We start from the raw sequence: 25,748 nt of genomic DNA, 5'->3' as shown, positions 1-25,748 counted from the left end.
AATTAGAAAACACAAATGTTCTTTGCAAGACAAATTTCAGGATTAACACCAGCTGGCAGAACATTAACATTCATTTTTAAAGCTGATAGCTCTTCATCCTAGAGTGTCTACCTGCAGCATTACAAATTTGATATAAATCAGCTGCTGTGGCTAACTAGTCCTAGTACAGCAGTTTACTCATAACATTTATTTTAGGCTTTCTAATAACATACAAGTTTTCAGAGTCTAAAGATACATTAACTCCTGTATATACAACTTATTTTCCCTAGCACTAAAGAAAATTTGCTTTTAAGGGTTTACACTAAAGAGGAGGTGAAATTCAAGTCACATGACTTGTGGAATTAATCGCCCTGATTTCAGTGTGATCTATGTGAAAGTGAAATAAGTGGTATTTGGCTGGGGTACAGAAAACCAAGAGTGATACATCCAAATGAACCGCAGGGAATCAAAATGGAATTACTGAAATTACAGTCTGCAATTACTAAAAACACATTATGAAGTTACCACGCTTATGTAAAGAAGCTAATTGTAATTACCAAAATTATATTTAGCCCAGGTATTATCATTAGCATCTTTCATAAACATTTCTGTGAAGGGTTTAATCCTTAGTGATCAAGACCTCAGTGCTCTGCTGGTTACAGAAAACACCTTTTCCAGCAGTAAGATACCCCTTAAATCAAATCTCAGGGTTTGGTTTGGAGTCAGAATGCCACCTTCCAGATTACTAATCTCTGTTCCTACAGCAAATGCCATTTCCCTTTTTAATCTTCAATCAAATGACCCCAGAAACTAATTCCAGCTGGCTTATGAGTCATACTAAGCTTCAATTTCACAAAGATAAGTTGAGTATATTTGATTTTCAGAATATCCAGTCCATTGCTTTTTCATGGTTTTATTTCATGACTAATCAGATTCATTTCAGTGTAAAGTGATAAAACCTGCTAAAAATAACACCTCCACTGGTCATACATTCCCAATTCATATGTCATAAACAGCAGTTGTTATATTCACTAATTAGCATGATACATGCTCCTGATTACACTTTTGTTAAACTTAGGTGTCAGCTTTTCCATATGTCCCCTCTGGAGGTCTGTAGTACTTTGGGAAAGCCATCAGCTGTATCATGTTGAATGCATACTTTCTGCATTTGACATTCTTCAGAACATTCTCTATGCGGCATCCTTCTCTAGTGAAAGGGGGAAAAAGTACAACTTCATGAAACATAGAATAAATAAATATGCTTTATTTGTTCATTGCAGAGTTTCAGCAACAGTTGAAGTAAAAATAACAAGGATTCAACTCTACATTTTTGTTTTCCATGAGTGATGATACATCTTACAGAATTAAATCCAAGGCCAGGCCCAGTACACTTATTGCCCTCAGAAATAGGTGATAAGATTTTCCATCCCCCTAATATATCTGCCCTTGAGGTTTAAAGTTCAGTAAAAAAATTTAATAACTTTAATGATACATTTTGTTCTAATTCCAGAAATATATTTGCCTTTTAAACCTTTTCATACCTTTCTTTTTCAATTGATTTGCTATATATGTGTGAGTATACATTGCCCTAAAATGCACATTCTAGGAATAAGGAATTTTATTAAGTCTGGCCCTAGAGATTCGTGAAGGAAAGTTTCATCTCTGCTTCATTTGCTGTATGTTCAGCTTTGCAATGAAAAAAAGAGAGAATGGCTTTTCAAACAGCCCAATCCACCTCTCTGCTTTATAAAGGAAGGATGTTCGTTCACATACAGTACAAGAGTCACAAGTGCCAAAGTGGTGCATCAAGACATAAACAGGACTTTGTTAAAAAGAATATAAAAGTGTACTGAAAGCAAAAGCAACTAAAGCAACAATTACAAACAGGCTAATTTCATTACAAAACAGAACTTAGTATATTCTATTTACTCTACAGAAAAGGGTTAGTTGTAGCAAAGTAATAATAATTTATTAAACGAAAACAATCCCGTCAGCTAGTTACAATGAAAAAACACAACGGAAGATAAGTCTCACAAACCATTGCCCTGCCATATAGGGGTTAGTTTGTGTTGTGCAAATTTTTTTTTTTTTTTTTTTTTTTTTTTTTTTTTTTTTTTTTTTTTTTTGTCAGACTAATTACTCTGGAAAGAGGGATTCAAGCATTCAGGATTCCACAACTTCTATACAGTGACAGCATTGTAAGTGGGCTTTCTTTGCGCTAATTACAGTGGGAAAGCTTTACCATGAACAGAAAGAGCAAATCAATTCACTCAATGCATAGTATACTTCTCGGAGTTCAGAAAAAAAGAATGAAAACACAGTACATTTCAGACATGGGAATCTTAAAGATGAATCCTTGGGGTCTGAGACTGTAGAAATATTACAACATGATTCTTTTTTCTAGAGTTAGTTCGTTGCTGTTTGTAGAAAAGAAAGGAACACAAGTAAAGTTTATTGATATTTGGCTAATAGCAAAGCAAGACTTAAAATAAGCCACACAACCAGCAGGTGTGAGCTGACAAGCAGCAAGGCGACAGGATAGAAGTGTCGAGCAGTTGGCTTGTTATCAGTTAGACAGCCTGTTTCGGGATCATCCGAGTCAGTCAGTGCTCCCTGGGTCTGTCTGCTGTTAAACAGGGAAGTTAGGAACAGATAGAACAGCATTTCAGCAGCAAAGAAAGCCAACACGCAGGCATTTTGACAAAATGAAAGTACAGAGCCATTTTGAGGAAATAGATTTATCTAAGTACTTCCAGTATAACTTTTGTGTTCTACAGCTGACACAGGAAGCACCATCACTGGGCGGCTACTAGCATACTAATGCTACTAGGTGCCTTGGAGTAGTATTCACAAGTGAACATTAAATCACTTCCACAATGAACTACACCATCACTAAAATCAACACACACACTGAACAGAAATGAAATAAGGAGGTTGAAAAAAAAAGTTAAGGAAGCAAAGAAAAAAAGATCATGAGTACGTCATAATGCAACACTGAACAAATGATGTCTCCATGGTGCTCACAGGCTTTTCAGTCCTGCTTCAGTATCTATTAGGAAGTTTATTGGCAGAAATGAAAAGGCCACACACTAACAGCTATTCTAAAATAGTATTAAATGATGGTAAACTGACTTCAAAAATTCATCACTGCTGGTGACTCAAAGTCCATAGCAGTTCTTTTTATTCAAAGGCTCGCACCTGCATTCCTGTAAGTAAATCACCTTGTATCTTTATCAGTCAACACAGGGAGGAGCTAATCTACTTAGAAGGAAGTTCTACTGAATCACGCTGGATTGTGTGGTCCTTGTCCTACCAGAGCAACAGGGACACTTCCACTGCCAGGCTTGCCTTTTGTATTCTTGACAGATTCTCTGTAAGTACAATTACTCACACTGCAACCACACTTCTTCAATTCCTCTGAAGCTTACTTGCATACACTCAGGAGTCCTGTTTATAGACTTCCTTTGGGCAGCAAGGACTGGCAAGATTTTTTTTTTTTTTCTATTTACTATGAATATCCTGTGATGAAAAGATAACTTGCCATTTTTTAATGTGGACTTGAGAATATCCAAATATATCAGATGACAATGCAGTGCCCTTTCAGAAGGACAGGTCACAAGTATGCTCTTGCTTTCAAGAGAGAAAAAGCTGGCAGACATTATCTTTACTGTCCCACAGCTGCAGGTAAGATGAAGAGGATACTCTGAAAACAGCAGCAGCCACATCACCTTACAGAAAGCCTGCCTTCTGACTCGTGTGTTAAAGGGCAGTGCTACATTTCCTAAGCTTGGATAGCAAGAGAGGTGCAAGAGCTGCGTTTGCAGGTGGAACCCTAGGCAAGGGGGGGTTGATCAAAACCTTTCCTTGCCCAATTTCTCTTTTGAACAAGCCTTCCATAATAAGTTCTTAGTCTTAGTCTTTGCTTTGAACTTCAGTCTGTATGTCACACTAATAAAGGGATCAATACATACTATTTTGAATAGCAAAATAAGAGATAAAAAAATAAAACCCCTGCTATTTTCATCTAGGTCAAAGTAATTGCTGGTGGCAGGGTGTTTGCTGCTTTTGTTCTACAGATCTCAAGTGTCCATGGATGGAACTTGGGCAGAACTGAGACTTTGCTGTAGACATTATCTCAGAAACTATCAAGAAATTAAGCTGATTGCATGGTTTATTGGCCTTGTCAGCACTGAAATAAGTAATTCTGTGTTTCTCTATCAGACTGCTCCAGCTATGCCTCTGTCCTAGGGCCCACCTACAGAACTGCCTTCCTCTTCTGCTCACAGTGACATTACTATTTGTGATCAGCTGGGAGGACTAACTTTATTGTTCCCAGTTAATGTTGTCCTCCATTATGTATTTCTATATACTTTTTTAAGAACCTGCTGCTTGCTGGTTTTCCTTTTCTTTTTTTAATCTCCACAGCATCCCACAGGTTTGTCCCTTTGACCCTGTCCCCTTACTCCCTTCCAACTCCTCAAGGTGAGCCTGCAGGTTTCAGCTTACTCCCCTTATGCCCACAACTCATGAGAAGTCCAGCTCAACCCTCCCAGTCCCATCTCTTCCTTCCCAGTCACAGAGTCCGGGTGATTTTTGTTTGCCCTGCATCCCTTCCATCACAGACATCACGTGTGCTCCTATGCACACACCAAACTTTTTTCTTCTGGAGAAATCCATCTGGGCAGCAGTGAAGTTGAGCATTCAGTAGGGTGCACAGCCACTGCATTAATCAGATTGATTGTTTACACCAATCTGGAGAGCCCTGGCTTTGCACACCAATGGTTCATTCCAAGCAGGCTGAGTCACACACTTGCAGGTTGTTCCTACAGGGATGAACCCTCCTGCTTCTGTGGTGTGCCTTGCTCTGTTGGACTCCACATCTCAACAGTGTCTGGCTTTCATCTGCATTGCTACAAGTCACATTAGCTTCAGTGAGATTTATGCGGGAGTAATGATGGAAATACAGATAAAAGCCATTTGTTCTCTTTTTTTTTTTTTTTCCAACAGAAAAGCCTACAGTACATTTGTTCTTTGATATGCTGAAAAGAATGATCGGTGTCTTTTAACATAAAAAGTTTATCTTCCCCCCAGGAAAGCAACCGTGAACAGCTGATGCACAGGCACTCTGTTCCACAAATTAGTCACATCATTCAATGCATGATTCAATAAGATGTCGCCAAAATAGAGCAAGAGGATCCAAGTCCATTATTAGCTTCCTAAGAACAAGCTGAGCAGAATAGCTACGCATGCTTTTAATTGAGGAGGAATATTTGATCAGGGTCAGATGCCTTGCTATAGCGTGTGCCAACATTTCTCAGTGCAGTGCAGTGACAGTGCCTTCCAACACACCCCAAAGTGTCCTCTGCAGTGACTATTGAACAAAGCAAAGACCTACACCCAGCTGTCAGCACCATAACATTGCTTCCCCTGGCTCACCCCACCCTGGAGGAGTTTCACTGCAAACAGCAGAAATCCCACTAGTGCCCTGTCAGCTGGATTCATGTGGCTTCTGACTGACAGCACAACCAGAACAGAGCGCTAAGGGTGCTACATGCTCAGGTGTGAAGGTACAGCCATAGTTTCAGACGTTATCTCCATCACAAATTGAACTTTAACAGCAAAAGGAAGGAAGAAAACTTGAAAAATAACCAGCAAGTTTCTATTTTACAAATAATTTAAACAGAAGTAGTGAAACCACCTAAGTTCGCAACATCTGGAGTCATGAACACCCCACTAACCTATCATACAATTTTTATTCATTTACTCTCAAATTGTTCATTTGAGACCTCCGGCACAGCACAAACACATTGTAGCAGCCAAGGGTTCTGTAAGTTAATGACAATATAACCATTTCAGCCTGCCTTCTATCTCATTTGATGTTTTATCATCCTAAACTCCTGTTAGGAGTTGCTACATGCTTATCAAATGAGGCAAAGGCAAAACAGCAGGTATTTTTTGTTCTTTTCAAATTCAGCTGATAAATTATTTGGACCTCAAAGTAGTGAAGCAGAGATGATGAAAATGGTGTGAGGAAAAAGCCTCTCAAGTCCTTAAGAGAGTCAAGCACACACATGAGGGCACATTCTGGCTTTCGATTGTCAGTCACACTGATGTCCCTGAGCAACGTTTTTGGAGGAGATGATTTTCACATTTTGGGATGTATGCTTCTTTTTTAGAACTTTTCCAGCTACAGTTATTAGCAACACTGGAAACGTTGAACTCTTCTACACGATTTCTTCAGGTGGAATAAACAGGCAGCTTTCTATTAACAGGTGTCCCACGTGCTAGTGGTGACTACCGTTTGAATTCATGTCCTACTGCACTTGTACTTTATGGGAATTTCCCTTTTTTTTTTTGTAGACAGATTCAAGCAAGGTTTTTCTGGTCCTGATGTGTTTTTCTTCTTAAACTTCGGTGCTGACACAGAAAATAGCAAAAGTAAGTTGCTTCTCTAGAGTGCCATCTGGTAATAGTAGAGACATTTCTTCAAATAGAAAGGATGGCTAACAGTTCTCAGTCTTACACAATTTTGATAACTTACCTATTCCTTTTATTTCAAGACAGTCAAGTTCATAAGCAGCTTTCAAGAAGCAGCTTCTCTTAAGAAGTTTTTGGAACGAAAGCATCCTAATTTCTACATGATACATGTTACTGGGATTGACTGAAACACTTCAGAGAATAATCACCTGTATCAATGTACAGCACTACAGTTCAAGAAGGCAGCCTTAACTTTTTCAAAGAGAAAATGTGGGATCCTTGTGAACATCTCCTAGCCATTACCAAGCTGCTGCACTAGCACATCTAGAAGAATAAAACATCATGCAGAAGGAAATAAACAGGTATCAGCCTAGTCCTGAAGGATTTCAGTATCAGAGCAGAACTCAGATAAAACATATAAAGGAACATCGGGAAACAAAATTTTATTTTGAAATATGAAGTTGATGCAATAAACCTCCAACAATTTTTAAGAACAAAAAATGGTTCTGCATTGTTTCAAAATGGAAGCTAAGGGAGGGGAATCAGCAGAGACATCTTTTGTATCAATGATCTTTAAAATTATTCTTTTTCTGATACGCATTTAATAACTTAAATTTTTTCCCTCAAATCCACATGGCACTAAATAAAGTAGAAGATGCTAGAAATCAATTTTTGCTGCTTACATGATCCTATAATCTCAGCTCAAAACAACGAGAATTGCTGAAACTGATAAGCAGTCTTAGATCCAAGAATACTGAGAAATTCAGTTAGTGATTTAGGAAGCTGCTATTTAAACATACACAAAAACCCCAGACTGTTTATCAAATCTGTTTTATCAAATTGTCACACTAAACTCCCTCCTCCTGTTTTAACCTTTTGTAATGCAAGTTTTTCCCTACTCTTGTTGCTAGAATAGAAATCCTCTATTTCCCCACTCCTTTCTTCTCTCCTTGCTTGGTTATAACACACGACTTTTCTAATGCAATATTTAGGAAATAGAAAGGAAAGTAGATCATACAATATGAGGCTTGACCACTGAGTTGGACCATGCAGCAGATTCATGGTGCAGTCATGATGATAGGACACCTAGATCTTGAAAATCAGCTATTGTGAAGTAACTGTGGGGTTTGGGCTCAAAACCATTACGGAGTTTCAGTCTGTACAGAGCTAAAAATTCAATTTTGAGGAGGTGGTCAGAGACAGCAAGCTACTGGAGGCTCAGTGCTGGACAGGGTACAGGTTTTCAGCACTATTATGAACAGGCCTTAACAGTTCAGTACAGAGCAAGAGATTAATAAAGAAACCCTCTTGCAGCAATATTTAATAACAGGCAAGGAGACACTTGGTCCCACAGCCACACAACCACATCCGGGAAAACCCTGTTGTCTTATGTGCTGACATGGACAGGGATCCTTTGGAAGGAATGCTGAAGTCAAAACTCAATTTACACAGTTGCTCTTTTGCTCTGCTGTGTATGTGTTCTCCTTGAAGTCAAAATAATTATAAATGTGCAAATTTATGACCTATTTTATCAGCTTAGCTGTGTTTGGATTTCCCAGAGCAAGTGAAAGAGGCACACACCCTGCACTGCAGGCAACAAAACAGCACAACTCACTCCAGCTTTGGGCCATGGAAACATCTCCCAAATTGCTGGTTCACACAGAGCAACACCCCTATATTTGTCTATGTTTACTTTTTAACATACAATTAACTCCAAAGAATAGACGGGAAAAGGGCAGTTTCAAGCTTGATATCTAATATGCATAAAACATGCTACTGGGTAATATACATCTCTACCAGTGTTCATCTTAGCACTTTAGAAATCTCTGCTGATTGCAGAAGAATTAATATTTTCCTTTTTGACTGATACAGAATGCCTTCAAGAATGGTTTTCCCTCAATGTTAAAGAGTATCTATGTGGTAAAAAAATAACATTGACAAACTTATTATAGTGAAAATACAAGAAACATTAAGAAAAAATTCCAGTTAGAATCACAATTTTTGTCACTGGTGCATTTAGGACACCTCCATTAGCAGGCTAAATTCACCCTCAGCATCTGAACAGCAAAGCCAAGTTGACTTTCTGTGCCTGTGTCCCTTAATCTGCCAAAATGGACAGCAGATGCTGCCCCATGGGCACAGTATCCTGATCATGCCAACTCCCAAAGTGCCCTGGAATCACTTGAGAGCACACTTAATCTGCCAAAACTGCATCCGCAAACATTTAATAATTTCACTGTATAAAATGACTGAGATCATGTTCTAGCATCTGTCCCCAGAGGTTTTCAATTTACAGCTGTGGCCAGAAGCTTCAAGTCCTGCAAAGTCATTGTGGTGACTGTGTGAGAGATTAGCTTCAGAACTGGAAAGTGATGGGTTTGCAGAGGAGATTCTTCTTCACCTGTCGAGACAGCAGAGCAGTTTCTGAAACATGATTTTCACCTCTACTGTACTCCAAGGAAAGGATTTGCTATTTCATTCTGCTTTTTACTGATAGTCCTCTGTAGTATTACACATCAATTTTACAAAGGTTTCTCTGTCTATCAAAAAGTATGGTTCTAATAATCTTCCTAGACACTCTTCTATAAAGTATTAGGATTACATGTGTATGGGAATTTCTCAGGTCAAAGTTGCGAAATCTTTCCTGACAAATTTCTCTTACAAGGTGTCAAATTCAGTCTAATGTACGACCAACACTAAAGCCAATGTGGTCTGCATCTCTGTGCAGGAAAACAACCAAGCAAAACCCCACGGGTTTGACATTCACTTGAGCTCTGAACAGATCCAACATTTCCCTTCCGTAAGGGTAGGGCACTGGCATAATTGGTTAGCGAGTCACACTTGTTTCCAGACTGTTTCTGTCACAGCAAGAGAGTTTTACTGAAGATGTAGTTACACATTTAGCTCACATAGCACAGTGAAACATAAATCCATGATAAATTCTTTCATATGTCTAATCAGGTTTAAATACTTTCTGTTGGCCATGAAAATAAATCTTTGTGAGTCATCCCTTTTCTTTTGGCAAAAATTTTTTTAGTCTTTTTCCCCATGCTGAGGACAAAGTAGCAAAGCTGATTTAAGAGGCAGAAAGGGCTTCCTACACTAGTTAACAGACACGTGTGAAAGATGAAGCTTAAAATCTGTTATTCATTTCGAGATGTCCAAATCTATGGGTAGGATGACAGAATTAAGGTCAGAGAACTGCTGGTGTAAACAGAACATCATTTAATCTATGTTGCATCCCTAATTTAGGTATTTTAAGGGAGGAGGGTGCTGAACAGAAGGAATTCTAAATTTGAATGTTGTGACTTGCTGGGTTTTCACTTTGAGATATATGAAAGGAGGAATGCAACTGCTTTTCATTAATGACACCAAGAGACATAGTCTCTTCATGGGATTAACCAAAGTGTGAGTCATAAACTGCAGACAACTGCTAGTCTCTAAATAATTCAGCTAAATAATGTCAGTTCATTAAAAAAACTTTCACCTAACACACTGATACATTTTTTAAAAACCACAAAACCAGTTTGAGATTTTATCTGTTCTGATCCCAGCTGTTCTTTCAGCAGCACACAGTCTGGGGGTATATTTATACAAGGTGAATTTGTGCACATATAGATTCCCCAGCCACAAAGAAAAATGCATCTAAATCTGATTTTAGCTGCCACCAGGAAAAAAAATGCAGCCCTGTTTTGGTTAGGTAGGGAGCTAACCAAAACAACCTATCCAAAAAATGCATAGGCTGGGATGCACACTGCAGCAACCTGAAAATTGTGTCCCAACATTACTACCAATAAACCATCTTCTCCTCTCTTCAGCAGGTAGATTGTTAGAGAACTTTGGAAAATGCAAGGAAAACTCCATTTGAATCAGAAACACACAATTTTTCCATGTACTTCCTTCAGGGCAAATGACAAGGCTGGATAAAATTCTAATTTAAATGCCTTGAATGCATTTGTCATCTTTTCTGTTAATAGGTACAATGTGGAGACTTAGAGAAATAAACCTTTCTATGAGAAATTAGGAGTGAATGTAATTCTTTCATCTTACTTGTTTTGTTTCAGTATCTTTTTAGAAGATGGCTGAAATTTTGGAGTCTGTTCTTCACTCAAGTACCAAGGAGGAGAACTGAAACTGAAATCTTTTAAACAATATTGAATACAAGCATTTTCTCTTTGGTTGTTAAGCTGCATTTGTAAGGAAATCTTTATTTGAATGCTACTGCAGATTTGTTAAGAAGTTCATTGTATCTCACAAAGACAATATTAGCACAGATTCACTTTTTAAGCAAAAATACCACTGCACTGAAAGGGAAAATAAAGAGATGAAAGCCCATACTATTTTTCCCCCAGTATCAAGAAAAAAAAAAAGACTTTCAGAAGATTTGAGATCACTAAAGACTAAAAATTCAATAAGCCATTTATTTACCTTCTGCATTCCTAAATCTTTGCTGGCAGAAAGGAGTAAATAATTTATAACACAGGTGCAAATACCTTCCTCTCTGCAATAACACTACATTTTTCTCACTGTTACAAAGAGCTGAAGGACGTGATTTTGCTCAGTGCAGTAACAGTAATTGTCAGTTTGCCAAAGATCAAAGACGCAGTTCTCAGGATAAGCTCTATGAACTATGCTCAAGACTCCCTGAGCTCAAGACGAGTTCACTGCACTGTCAGCAGCACTTAACCATGAGCTAAGTCTCTGACAGATGAAAAAAATGGCCATTTATTTCCTGACCTGGACTGAACTATCAGATACATATGAAGTTTCTTATAAAGTCAGTCTTTCCTGCGTTGCAGACTGTGTTCCCTCAAGCGCATGACCAGTGGTGCTGAAACATTATCACCAGAGTTTAAACTACAATGCCTTGGGACCTTCTACAGAACCTGCCAATTCCTGAAACTTTGGAGTCTCTGGGTTTGAGATATTTTAAGTATGAATGTTCCCAAGCACATGTTTAGCAAGCCACATATGCAACTGCCAAGCAGAACAGCAATGGGGCTTTCCACATTTGGTGGCAATTGCAATCACGGGGAAAAGAGGGTGTTTTCCTGTGAGAAATCCAAAACATTAAAAAAAAAAAAAAAGAACCATCCAAGATTTTGTGGGAAACATTCATCCATTATTATTTTCTTCTGAAGAAGCAGCATGCCAATAGCAATGTTGGAGTATTCCTTCCTTCCTTCCTTCCCCAGGATGGGACACAGAAGGTAGCAAGTGGGTACAAATGTCTCACTGGGATGGTGGAGAGTGACCTTTGTCTGCAGTGCATTTTCCTACTCTATTATATGCACTGCTTATTATGTGCACTGGAAGGAAAACAGCTCAAGGTACATTTCAGAGTTTCATCATCTCACGGTGCTCCGACTTTAGCTAAACACTGCTCCAATTTTCCAGAAAAACCCTGTATTTTGAAATAACTACAAAATATTAGACTACACAGATTGAGGTTGTGCTGGAGGCAATGCCAGTGCCTCTGATTTTACACTCTCTTTATAAGAATACAGTTCTCAACTATATTCTTATACGTATATAAGATTACATTCTTATTACATTTGTATTACATTCATATATTCTGGTATGCTTATGTTTCTGGCCATGCCTTCTTCAGTCACTAGGAAAACCAATAACACTTATTCATATGCTTCAGGTGTTTGGATCAAATAAATATGAGCCAGAGGCCAGGTGTTCATACAGAAAAACCTACAGTGCAGCCAAAAAGCACACAGGTTGTTAATGAGAAACATTTCATCCTCTCCAAATGCCTGTAATGTCAGGCCTTAAGGAATTCCGCTTTCTTTTCAATTTCTAATAAATGCTAATGTCCTTCAATTATATTGCAACTCACTCCACATTAACCTCATTAGGAATAATGCTGCCTTTCCAGGTGAGTGAGGGATGTCAGCACTCACAGTCCTCTCTAGCACTTGCTCGTGGCCAGGGGACTACGAAAAAGGGCAGCCACCCTCCAAAAACATCTGAGCAGGCTGATTCTGTCCCTGGTTTTTAGATAATCCTGAGCTTCTATGTCTGTTGGACAGCACTTACAGGCTTCTGGTAACTAAACAATTTCGGTTTGGTTATTTTTTAAAGATCTCAACAATTCTTATAGCTTTATTCTCAATTACCCTTTATTAAAAACTTATGGTCAGTTAACATCATCTTGTCAGAGCCTGGTTTACACATGGAAATTAGTCCACTTGTCCCTTTTTATTAGTATTCAATTCTGTGTTAAATGCACTATTAATGTACAGCTACTGATAGCTTAAATAAAATCTATAAAACACAAAAGCTGCAATTAAACAGCAAAAGCAATTTAAAAAAAATTATCTTTGCAGAGCTACAGGCATCTCTTGTTATCTCATTAATGTACACATGGGACAGGGCTTGTGCTCTCTTTGTTGTTCATAATATCCTTGCTACTCTCTTAGAACACTGGAGTTGGTTAAAGCAAGCACTCTGAATTCCTTGAACTATTTCCTTTGCTTTTCCTGCTTGCATGAATAGCTAATGATGGCAGATATGAGATTCAAATAAAGCTAAAGATATGTGAGTGCAGGCCAGCAGCTGCACTTGTCAGACAAGAAGGCTCATCAATGCAGACAGAGTATTTTGATGTATGAAATAATAAATGACATTTTCCCATGTATGGTGCACAGTAATGAAGCACATGCAGAACACTACAGAATATGAGAAATATTATAATCCTCCCCAAGATGGAATTGCTCACAGATAATGGAAATTTCAATGGAAAAGTAATGGGTTTAGATTTGACCAATAATGTTCTCTCGAGTGCAGAGGAATTCAACAACCGAAGAAGCAACAGACAACCTGAGGGCAAGGAAAGAGCTCTCTACCAAACACTTGCTTCCATAAACAGGACATACTTTATTTAGAAAGCTTCCTCACCCTCCCATTCATTCAAATTATTAGCTGCATATTTTTATTAAGGAACACTGATTATAAGTTCTTTTTCAAAAATAAACACATCAAATCACAATGGTAGAAAAACTAGAGCAACATCTAACGAAATACTGAAAAAGTGTTCTTCAGTATAGAAGTATAACTTCTGCACATGTATCTACTCAAAATGGCTAAATATCTGCAGAATTTGTAATGTTGCTGAAGTTATGCAAGCTAAAGTAACTTTGTCTGGAAGAGTTATCAAATAAAGTTTTTCTATGAAAATAAACAAGAATTTAGCATAAGGGCACTATAACTACATCACTTGATGGCTACTGCTCTCTATGTAAACAAGGAAAGTAACCAAAGTGGACTTCTACCCTTATTGCAAAGCATGCAGTAGTTATCATATGAATTGAGCAAACAAGCAGCCTCTATCTTGTAGCAGCTAAAGTTTAAAGAGTAACTTAACAGTACACATTTCGTTTCTTACCCATTTCTTCTTTCTAATAACTCCTGGCTTCCTTGACCTCATGATAATAAATAAATTAGTGTCTAGTGACAAGCATATGTTTAAAAGCCCATCAGGTTCTGATGTCAGCAAAATTTTCCTCAAGCTAAGTTTTGCCCTCATACCTTTATTTCACCTTCAGGTATTTACCATGACAACTACAGAATACACTTCTGAGACCTGATCCAACTCCTTTAAAAGGCAACATTCCCTAACCATGAGTGGCAAGTCTTTGGGTGCCAAATTTAACAGCCCAGGCTTCCTCTAGTTCTACAGAGCATCCCCAGGATGATTCAGGGCCCCTAAATCAGGCTACTAACCATCCTCCCCAGGACAGTATTGGGAACCTGAGTCCTTAGCTGGGATACAATAGCTATCTAAAGTTTTATGATAGAAATAGCTTGATTATAAGTGTTGCACTGAATTCAGTGGTCTTTGGAAATAACTTCTCCAATGCCAATCGCCCAAATGTTTTTTCCCTCTCATCTTCAAAGAGCTTCATAATCTCAAGTCCATACTTGCACTGCCACTGTATCCCCTAAAATATGAAGCTCACAAGCCTAGATTTTATCTCCAGCACCATAAACATAGTCAAACATGATGGATAACAACATAAACTTTCAAGCTCACTTGACGACAGAGTACTTTTGAAGGACAGACTTGATTTTTGTCTGTAGTGTAAATAAAAGAAAAACCAAGAGATTTATGAGCCAGGAATTGTCAGGTTTGGGCTACATTATGATGTGGTACAGAACATTAGGCTTTGCAACAAGATGAAATGTATTATTTCTCTTTTGGCATTCCATACCCAATGGAGTATGGATAGCGAGCTTCAAGTTTTTATTTTTGCCATATAAGATCATTTGACTTTTTCCACTCCATTGTAGTATATTTTTAATTTAATAAAACTTATAATTAAAAAACCCCTTCTAGTTTATTCAAGGATTACAATTCAGAGGGGGTTCATTTAATTCCAATAGTTTTAACATCTGTGGTTTAAGTTGCAGAAAGCTTCAAAAGTAGCTATTGAAGTAATGTATTGCTTCATTTACAAAGGAAATTGGATGCCTAATGCATTTTGTGGTGCAATAATAACGAAGCTGTAGTATTTGCATAAAGCAGCCCACAGTAGTACCAGGTGTAGGTCCTGTCTGAAGAAAGGCTTTTAGACTTTTCCTAGCCCAGTGTGGACACATTATTCCATCGGGTTACACATTAGCATAGAGTTTTGCATTCCAAATGGCTTTGATTGGTCTGATCAGAGGATCAGCCTCTTCATCTCAACAACCTATTATTTGCTACAAGGATCTCATCCTGATAATCATGAGCCATACTTCTTCTGGGTATGAATTTATGTAGACCTAATTCAAACCTAGGAGGTGAACTCCAAACGGTGTTACCGTATTCGCTGCAACAACAAGCAAAGCAGAAAATGTCAGGGTTTAATCTGCTCAAGAGAGAAACACTCTCAGAAGAGAACTATGTCTCAAAAATATCTGTCTTGTGTTTGAACATCTGTGTAAGCATGCAGGAGGTAATCTGTACTAAGTTCAAGTTCATTACCACCTCATTGCAAGTTTTTCAGATTGGAATTAAGTTAAGACTGAAATGAGGTTTTTTTAATCCCTATTGTGCTGCACCAAAGAAGATGCTTTGTGACAGCAGGAAGAACGATTGCCTTTAGGATAGAAAATATAAAATTTGAGATACATCTGTCACAAAAAGATTTTTAAATAGTCTGCTAAGCCTACAAATACTTTTCTACACTACTGTACCCAGCATTGTCTTGCCAGTGAATACCCTTGGTGTAAAAGTAAGAAAATGTGTCTGATTTGAAAAATGTTACTGCACTCAAGTTTCTCTGAAAACCAAGAACAAGAGCTTGATCACATTGTATGAAATGCCTACATTTTCCTAGAGCTTCTATCCCACCAAAATTTTCATTTACAAACAAAGATCATCACATGAAGATAATAAATCTGGCAGCACATCTTGGGCTCCTTGCATGGCACAGGAGAGAAAATAAACAGCATCATAGTCGTCTGATATGTGCCAAATTACTTGAAAAATAAATTCAAAAAGCGTCTTCACACGGCAAATGAACGTCAAACTAACTTTAATGTGGTTATCTACAAATTTGCTGATAATATCACTGTGATAGCAAATTTTTACAGAGAAAGGTGACATAGGGAGCAGCCTTCTCCCTGAGGCTACCACACAGCAGGAAAGCCAGAGAGGATTTTATTCAGGATGATGTTGAGGGAAGATTATCCATCAGCACTCAAAAGCTTAAACACCAGTTCAGCAGTGTCCAGAAGGCAGAGAGCCTTGAATTGTGCAGCCAGCATTGCTGCATTTGCTATGTCAGCATGAACCCAAGTAGCAAGGAGGAGTGTGAAAACAGAATTAGTACTATGCAGAAAAGTGAATGTCAGTAAGGTAATGAACATTATTTACAAGCTTTGCTATTGCACACTCAAGTACAGCAACAGGACTCTTATTTAAAGCAAAACAGTCTATGAGAAGAGGCCCTTTTAAAGAAAAAGTAGATTCAAATGAAATTTCAAACAAAGGAAGGACTATGATGTCATAAAGGACTTGGCACCTCTGTACTAGTTTTCTCCCACTTTAAAATTGAAAGAGATCCAAGAGCATTTCTTTCTCTTGCCCTTTGGTTGTCAATTATAAGCTTTTTAAATCAAAAAACATTTGACTTTAAAAAGTGCAAGTGGAATAAATACTCAAACCAGTTATAGCCAATATTATCAAAGCAGTCTCTTGTGGATTTTAAGAATAATTTAATGGATCTTTGAGAATGAGATATTGTTGTAGCTGCTTGCCTCTGCCTGATGCTACTTTGATCACTTCAAAACCAGCCAATAATGCCTCTGCCACAGTGCCAGTTTACCCATTTTCATTTGCTTTCCTGAGGCTTTCAATGTAACAACCATTTAGGAGAAATAAACTTAGAACAGAGACCATGCCAGTCTTGGTTAAACACCATGAGCTAAAACCCTAAAGAAACCAAACCAAAACCATGTGAAAAACACTCCACAACAAACTACTCTGGACCCTCACATATTTTACTTACTACACACCACAAGGCAGTTTGTTGGAAGCTGCAAACCTTTCTGAGCTGATTACTTTGTATTCTGTAGATGCTCTGCTATCAACAGTTATGAAAGAATTACAAAGGAATTTAAATTAAAAAACCACCAACTTTGGAACGATGGTTGCAAATCAAATATAAAAGCCAACACTATTTTGACAGGAATTATGTATTTTCATCAGATTTTCAGTTCACCCAGGACACAAACTATTAACCAGATGATCCTACAACGGGGTTTTATAAAATACATGACTGTGTGATCAGATTGCACCTCAGTCTTTTCAATGTTTCAGTAATCTAAACAAGTTCCTCAAATCTGAAAAATGCTGAGTGGAGAGGGGCTGAAGAGTAAATATATATATTTTTTAAAGTCAGGTGTATCTCAGTGATCTATTGCAGATAATATGATGCCTTTTTAGCCTGTCTTTCTCTAGAAAGCAAAGGGCACATGCTAGCTCTCGGTGTGAGGGGAAGGAACAGCAATGTGTACATATCCTCTTTGGGCACAAGGACTGAGTTCAGCTAAACTGAAATGTGGGATAAGAAGGCTCACACATTACAGTGTTCCCACAAGGGTAAGGAGACGTGCAGCCAAGGGGAGGCTGTAGCATGAAATTAAAGCTGATGATACATCAGAAAACCCATAGGATGAATGAGAGGGACACAAAGGAAGGTTTCTTATCTATGTACTACACAACAATTTCACGGAGCAGTAAGTGAAGTTCCTGAGCAGCACACACAGAGGCATTGTCTCCCTCAGCAAGAGGCAACCTAACAAAAGAGGCTGGTTCACATACCAAAGGATGTCATCCCTTAACAGAAGAGAGAGGGAGCAGTGATTCCCTTCCCACGCGCTGATCTCCGTGGTCTAAGGGACTGTAGATCTTGGCTAAGCCTTGTCTGGAATCACAAGACTCTGCAGAGGCAGAAACGCGCTCTGGCACCTTCCTGGGGCATTAGGAGCATCTCCAACAGAGCAGAAAAGCCAAGGGCTTTTCCCACTGCTGGAAGACAACACACACATGGCAACTTGCAGGCTGGGGAGAGGAGACAGGCTGGCAGGGAAGTAAACCCAGACCAGGGCACGGGAACAGCACTGCAGATGCACAGCCAAACCAGTGCCCAGGGATTGTGGCATTAGGGGTTTGGTTAGACCCACAGGACAACTGCAGCACCACTAAGTCCCAGGGCTGCAGAAACTACTTTAACTGTTCTATCATTAGGAGTCAGCTGTGGAGCGGGCTGTGCACTTTGGCAGGACTCCAACATTTCCTTTGCATTAACTTCCTTACAAACATGTGCTTTCTATTCATACAAATTATAGCAGAGACCTCCACTACTAAGAATGCAAATTCCCCAAACTATCTCCCAGCTTTATCTCTGGGTGATCTAGAGAATAGGACAGCAATATAATACTGCTGTCTCCATTCCTGGGTTTAGTTCCAGCTGACTGCAGACAACATCATGAAAGTAGGAAATACATAATAGGTACATAATGATCCAAATGGAAACTCCTCTGGTCACTGCCCTGCAAACAGCTACCAGGACTTGTATTGCAGGTTAATACTGAGAAACAACTTGTTGCTGCCAGGGATTCCAGTGAAAGGTCACCAGTGGCTGCTGTAATGGTAAGGACACGCTTACAAAATGTCACTCACCAAACCAGAGCTGCCACAGAAAGCAACAAGTAGAAACTACTGCTAAAACTAAGCTGAGAAAAGCCACTGTCAGAAGAGTTTCTATAAAAATACCACACACTAAGATGTTACTGCAAGAGAGTAAGAAACAGGGAAATGCTCATTGGAAAAAGAAAAAGCAGCAGGCTGAAGGGAGAAAACCCCCATACATCAAAGACAGTTCCTCAAATTATGGTTATAAAATACGGGGGCTGATGATGACACACAATTACATCTCTCCTTTTATTTTGGTATCCAATATGATTTTAGATTCCTTCCCTAAAGAACCTGAGATAGAAAAATTCAGATCCAGTGTCTGAAGCTGAATAGGACCCTAATTATTTGAAAGCACAATTGTATAACAGAATGTGCCTGGTCACCTTATGAATGCATCATAATAAAAAATGGAAAAAGATAATGTGGAGATTGAATGCTGAATTCTCTCATGTCATGTACATCTTAAGCACTAGGCTAGCCCCCAGAGATGGTGGCTGGCCCTGAGCCAGTGTTCCATCCCAAAGGATGGGACTCAGGGAAAAAAAACCTGAAACCAGGCTGCTGGACAAGAAAAGATGATTATCTGAGCCAGAGAGCATTCCTACAATAGGAAACTAAGTTTATGAAGGGATCAAGGGAGTCTAAAATGAGAGGAAAGATAAACCTAGAAATGTATTTAGCTGCTTCCTTTACAAGGCAGCCAGAGCTATAGCCTGACACTCCGTCACCTTTCTCCTGAAGGAATGCAGGATCTGCTATCACAAAACCACCTTGTCTGGAAGAGCAGCTGGTTGCTTCATCCTTGTGTGCCCCCTCCCACCTTTGGACAGTCTGTAGGTTGCTGGGACTGCAGACAGGAAGTTATGAGCCCTCCCTGTCCAAGTTATATCACTCTGAGAAGAACACTGGTTTAGAGGCCAGTAACTTCTAGAAGAAATTTCATGTTTGATAGCTTTAACTCGCTGTTGTATGCTACTACTGCCCTCTTACTCTCATTTCCTGCTTCTTTCTTATCTACATTTTAGACTTGGCAGTGTTGTTCTTCCTGAGATTTAGCTGAACATGGCCAAAGCCATGGTAATTCAGCTGTAGGAACTGGATTTTCAATAGCTAATGAACATGCATACAGGACTTTTCCCACACACTCTTCCAGGAAATCTTAATCAAAGTGAAATATAACAGGAAGAAACCTGGTATTACTCAGTCTGGTGATTATAAACATCTGGTTGTTGATTTCTGCTAAGACCGAGTTTTTCATGGAAGCTCTTAATAAGCAATAAAGCACTAGATGAATGAGAAAATTAATGAAGTTTTCCATAAGCAACTAGAAAAACCTCAAAAGTGAACACCAAACAATATTTTACAATAATCTAACTACTTGCATGCTAGCTTTGTCTAATCACAACAGGTGAATTAACTTTTAGAAAACAAGATGGATGGCAGTTCAAAGCACCAAAACTGGACCTTACTGTTACTTAATGCCCAGGCTCCTATCAGCACATCAGGTGATGCAAATCATCTACAGCTTCCACCTCCAAATAGAGATGTTAAGTTTCTAAAGAGCCATAGAATGATGTAAAAATCTATACTGGAAGTCAGGCTTGCCTTTCGAAAGTTTTGTTTGCACTGTGCTTATACTTTTAAAAGAAAAAAGAAAAGGTGGTGGAGGTCAGATATTCCTCCTCCTCAACTCACTCATTTTTAATGTCCTCAAACAGCTCTTTAAAAAAGGAGATATTTTCTTTATAATTGGCTCATCAAAAGCCCAATACTTGTTGTCCAGATCATTCATTCTTTGAACTCGTGCTTCAGGGAGATTTTTGATAGGCACTTTATCTAAGACACCCTGAAATATCCTTAACCGTTTCAAGTGGAAACAGTGTGTGCCACACTGAGTCAAATTTTGTATTCAATGTCAGAAACACGTGACAGGTGTTGTGCCCAGCTCAGAACGATGATAAGGCTGACAGCATGGAGGATTCACCATAGACAGTGGATTTGTCATGGCCTTTGTTACTGCTTTGAGGCTTTATTGGAAACATGCCCAATGACAGGAGATCCTGAGGTTATTCATGACCCACAGCCTCCAAAAGGGATCCTGTCACTGAAACAATAAAGCTAAATAGAGTCAGAAAAGAAATAAATTTTAAAAAGGGAAAAAAATCTATTTTTTTTTACAGAGCTACTTCATTATGCATTGCCCACCAGTCCATCCTCCCTTAACAGCAGTCAGCTCTAAAGACCAAAAAAATAGAACCATGTGACAGATACTGCAATGAACTCAGGTAAACCAGTTTTGTGCCTCTCTGTCTCTTGGAATAGACTTAACACTGAATGATAGGAAACATTCAGGTATGGGTGAAGGGAAAAATAAGAATATTGATGCCTGCAAAAAGAGACTTGGAAGTGGCAGAGACATTATAAACAGGGTTTTAATACGATGTGAATTACAAGCACTTGATACAGAGGGGATGATATATTGATTTTCCTCATTCTGAACTATGCCTGTCACTAAGATCAATGGAAGTCACAAACCTATATCAAGGAAATTATAATATGTGGAATTATTTATAGAATGGCTGCTCCAGGTACACATCAATTGCAGCATCATAATGGCCCGACTTATGACTGAGGACAAAGCCATCTATTACATATTGTAAATGAGAAAGTGTGCATTGCCATCATTGCTTCATTTTCCACATTTTTCATAAGTGAAAGGAAGAACTAATAGAAGCATTCTTGTACAGCCTTTTTTTATAAAGAAGCAACAAACATTGTAGAGTTTATCACTAAACGACAACAATTCCACTTACAAACTAAGTCATTAAAAGAACAGCTACAGGCAGTATTTTCCAAAACAGAGTTATGCAATGTACACCAAGGCAAATACGCTGAAACTTTGGGAATCACTTCTGGATTGCTCAAAATTCTGGGCACCCTGAAGAAGCTGAAAAGCAGCAGCACACAGGAGGGCAGCATCTCCAAGCTGCTGGTGGCAAGGAAGCATGAACCTGTAAACGCATGCTTCCTTTTTCCACTGCAAAAGCTCTGTCACCACTGGCAGACAAAGAAAAAGTCTAATGGCTACACAGGCACCTTTATAATTTTCATATCTCAAAATTATGGCATTTCCAATAAAGTCTGCTTTTGAATCACCATTTACTTCTACAGTTCACTTAGTTTCACAGCAGTCTCTACCTCCCACTGTTAACTCTTAAAAGAAGCCTTTCAAAGGTCAACCCAAACTGTTAGGATTCTAGATGGTAAAACTGAATTTTTCATGTCTACTTGTTCTTCTGAAAGGCTTAAAAGCAATTTGTGGCAATCAGCACAAAGGGATTTGATTGACAAACTTTAACAAAGTGATCTAGAGAAGATTCATTGGGAAAAAAACTGCTAAAATTGCAAATTAAATGGCAAATAGTTTTTCTCTGTCTGCCCTTGAAGGAAAATAGGTTCTCTTCTTAGACGTGAAAATTTTGAATTCGGGAGGGAAAAAGAGGAATTTGGCTGGGTTTTTTTTGTATTTTATTTTTAAACCTCTAGTATTGTGTTAGACTGATAGCAACCAGCATAGTTAGAAGATTTATTTCTTTACTATCCTGATGGTGCAAATTATTTTGTATGCTACTGCCACTACTGCAAAGCCTTTGCTTTAGTCCTCAGACAATCCTATTACCCAAGTCAAAGTAACTCATTTTTCACCTACTTTAATTCAGTTCTGAAATTCATATACAGGGCAAGAGCAGGATAAAGCTTTTGTCTGTTTGAAAGTACAGCATAACTGATAGATTTTACATTTTTGTAATGGTGCTTCAACCTCATATACCCATTTGCTTGTTTAATTTTTAAGTATTATTCTGATTTTTTTGCCTTTACAACATTCTTCTGTGACTTCAAATTACTGTTGCCTGCAAATATAACTAATGTGTTAATCTTCTCAACTTTCAAATCACTCACATGACATAAACCCACTCAAAACCATTTATATTTTGATCTACAAAAACCTACTACATTTTTTTACTAACAAGTTCAGGTTTTTTAAAATTATATTTATGTCTGTGAAAATTTTCCAATCTCCTACTCTACTCAAAGCTATTCTAACATTATGGCGATTTTATGTAATTAAATTATTTTCCTGTCTGGTAACTTACTGTAGTTTACATACTTTTGTATTTATTGGAGACATACCAGAAAAAAAAAAAAAAGCATTTGAAATGCCAAAAAACAAAATTTAACACAGAAAACTCAGAATTCATTAATGATAAAATATGTAGTTATGAAAGACTGCACAAAACTCATTCACTCACTGAATCACTACAGAGACTGAGGGATTTATGCAAGGTGCAATACATCCAAAACAATACAGCTCAGTTCAACACACCACATCTCACTGCATTAGTAGCACTTGTCAACTAAACCTACAGCTAAGCCATCTCAGCTCATTTACTCTTTATAAAATTACCTTTTCTCTTCAGAGCAGCTATCTTTGCCAAAGGACAAAGGGTTTATGTGGGCAAACCTACAGTATTAGTCTACACATTAAGCACCTATTCTGGCAATAATAAATATGAAGGTCCAGAATTACCCATTACAGACCGTAAACATGCTTGTTTACTTATTAGGATCTTTATAAAGCCACCATACAAACAATTTGTGTTTAAGAAAAGTCCAAGATATGATTCAGTTACTTCTTTGCAGGCTGACCAAAATATTTTCTATTAGTTTTGCAGTGACCTTTGTTATATGTTATTCTAGTGTCGGGGATACACATTTTAAAACTCCTCTTGACAATGTGATTAGAACTGTTACTATATGATTAAAACTATATGATTAAGCTCATTAAAACCAATGATGAAAGTTTCTTTAGATAATCTAGCATGTGGATTAATTTTATGATTGACATTTGTTTGCTCAAGAAGGTTTTTTTATTCATCAAAGACTCAGGTAATGAAAAATCTTTACATCTTTTAATTACACATTCCTGATAATATCAGCCTCAATTTCTGCATAGTTGCAATTTAGAATAAAACATGTTTTAATTCACTTCTTCTAAAGCGCAGTAAAGATTTCATCAGGTATTAGTGGCAAACACCACCAGTCCAAACCTACTTGGATGTTTCTTTTCAATAACGTGACTAGTAAGAATTGCCATGCGTAACAAATTTTTCTTTTGCTTTCTCAGTGTTTGTGTAGATGTCGAACAAAAAATTTAATGACTGCGCAAATGGTTTTTAAAATACCCTCAAAATTGAAAGATAACTTTTTTTAAAAGCAACTGCTGCTCAGACTACTGCTCATATTCTACAGTCGGTGAGCTGACCCTTGCAAGATTTCACATATCTGTCTCACAAACTGTTAATGACAGATAAAACACACCGCTGCAAAGAGCCTGCCCTGAGGTGACCCAGCAGCAGTCAGGCTGCTGCTCAGGCAGGCCTGGGCTCTGCTGGGCACTCAGAACCAGCCTCAGACCCTGTGCAGGCAGGCCTGGGCTCTGCTGGGCACTCAGAACCAGCCTCAGACCCTGTGCAGGCAGGCCTGGGCTCTGCTGGGCACTCAGAACCAGCCTCAGACCCTGTGCAGGCAGGCCTGGGCTCTGCTGGGCACTCAGAACCAGCCTGGGCTCTGCTGGGCACTCAGAACCAGCCTCAGACCCTGTGCAGGCAGGCCTGGGCTCTGCTGGGCCCTCAGAACCAGTCTCAGACCCTGTGTGCCCGTGGCCCTGGGCTCTGCTGGGCACTCAGCACCAGTCTGGGCTCTGCTGGGCACTCAGAACCAGCCTCAGACCCTGTGTGCCCGTGGCCCTGGGCACTCAGAACCAGCCTGGGCTCTGCTGGGCACTCAGCACCAGCCTGGGCTCTGCTGGGCCCTCAGAACCAGCCTCAGACCCTGTGTGCCCGTGGCCCTGGGCTCTGCTGGGCACTCAGCACCAGTCTGGGCTCTGCTGGGCACTCAGAACCAGCCTCAGACCCTGTGTGCCCGTGGCCCTGGGCACTCAGAACCAGCCTGGGCTCTGCTGGGCACTCAGCACCAGCCTGGGCTCTGCTGGGCCCTCAGAACCAGCCTCAGACCCTGTGTGCCCGTGGCCCTGGGCTCTGCTGGGCACTCAGCACCAGCCTGGGCTCTGCTGGGCACTCAGAACCAGCCTCAGACCCTGTGTGCCCGTGGCCCTGGGCACTCAGAACCAGCCTGGGCTCTGCTGGGCACTCAGCACCAGCCTGGGCTCTGCTGGGCACTCAGAACCAGCCTCAGACCCTGTGTGCCCGTGGCCCTGGGCTCTGCTGGGCACTCAGCACCAGTCTGGGCTCTGCTGGGCACTCAGAACCAGCCTCAGACCCTGTGTGCCCGTGGCCCTGGGCACTCAGAACCAGCCTGGGCTCTGCTGGGCACTCAGCACCAGCCTGGGCTCTGCTGGGCACTCAGAACCAGCCTCAGACCCTGTGTGCCCGTGGCCCTGGGCTCTGCTGGGCACTCAGCACCAGCCTGGGCTCTGCTAGGCACTCAGAACCAGCCTCAGACCCTGTGCAGGCAGGCCTGGGCTCTGCTGGGCACTCAGAACCAGCCTCAGACCCTGTGTGCCCGTGGCCCTGGGCTCTGCTGGGCACTCAGCACCAGCCTGGGCTCTGCTGGGCACTCAAAACCAGCCTGGGCTCTGCTGGGCACTCAGAACCAGCCTCAGGCTCTGCTGGGCACTCAGAACCACCCTCAGACCCTGTGTGCCCGTGGCCCTGGGCTCTGCTGGGCACTCAGAACCTGCCTCAGGCTCTGCTGGGCCCTCAGAACCAGCCTCAGGCCCTGTTCGCTGGCAGCCCTGGCCTGGCTCAGAGTTCCATGGAGCCCCACGTACCTCCTCATGCAATCCAGCGCCCGGATGAAGAAGTCTTTGTGCAGCTGGTGCTCGTCCCTCAGGATGGAGCACTGCTCCAGCGTCACTGACATGGATGTCCTGTCTTTGGCACTCTTGCAGCAGGTGAAGCGCACTCCGTTCAGCTTGCGGCAAATCTGAAACACGGGCAGGCCCCACAGGTCAGCCCTTCCTTCCTACCAGGCTGCGCAGCCCTACAGCTCTGCAAGCCCAGCGAGGGCTTCCAGA

General features: G+C 40.0%; 1 protein-coding gene across 1 annotated transcript in view; it reads right to left on the bottom strand.

The window, feature by feature from the left end:
- Positions 1-960: 960 nt before the first annotated feature.
- Positions 961-25,748, bottom strand: part of LOC128949766 (inositol polyphosphate 4-phosphatase type II-like) — a 198,326-nt gene continuing 173,538 nt past the window's right edge. Inside the window, exons 20-21 of the mRNA XM_054294622.1 lie at positions 25,503-25,657; positions 961-1,186 (exon numbers count right to left, since the gene is read on the bottom strand). Coding sequence (XP_054150597.1) covers positions 1,054-1,186; positions 25,503-25,657 — 288 coding nt within the window. The 3' untranslated portion in view covers positions 961-1,053. The remainder of the gene's footprint in view (positions 1,187-25,502; positions 25,658-25,748) is intronic.

This window comes from Melozone crissalis, unplaced genomic scaffold, assembly GCF_028551555.1.
Source record: "Melozone crissalis strain CALT ecotype California unplaced genomic scaffold, PUWL_Pcris_2 ptg000287l_1, whole genome shotgun sequence".
Lineage (NCBI taxonomy): Eukaryota > Metazoa > Chordata > Aves > Passeriformes > Passerellidae > Melozone > Melozone crissalis.
The sequence above is the reverse complement of the archived record's forward strand: the minus strand, read 5'-3'. Positions and strand labels throughout refer to the sequence as shown.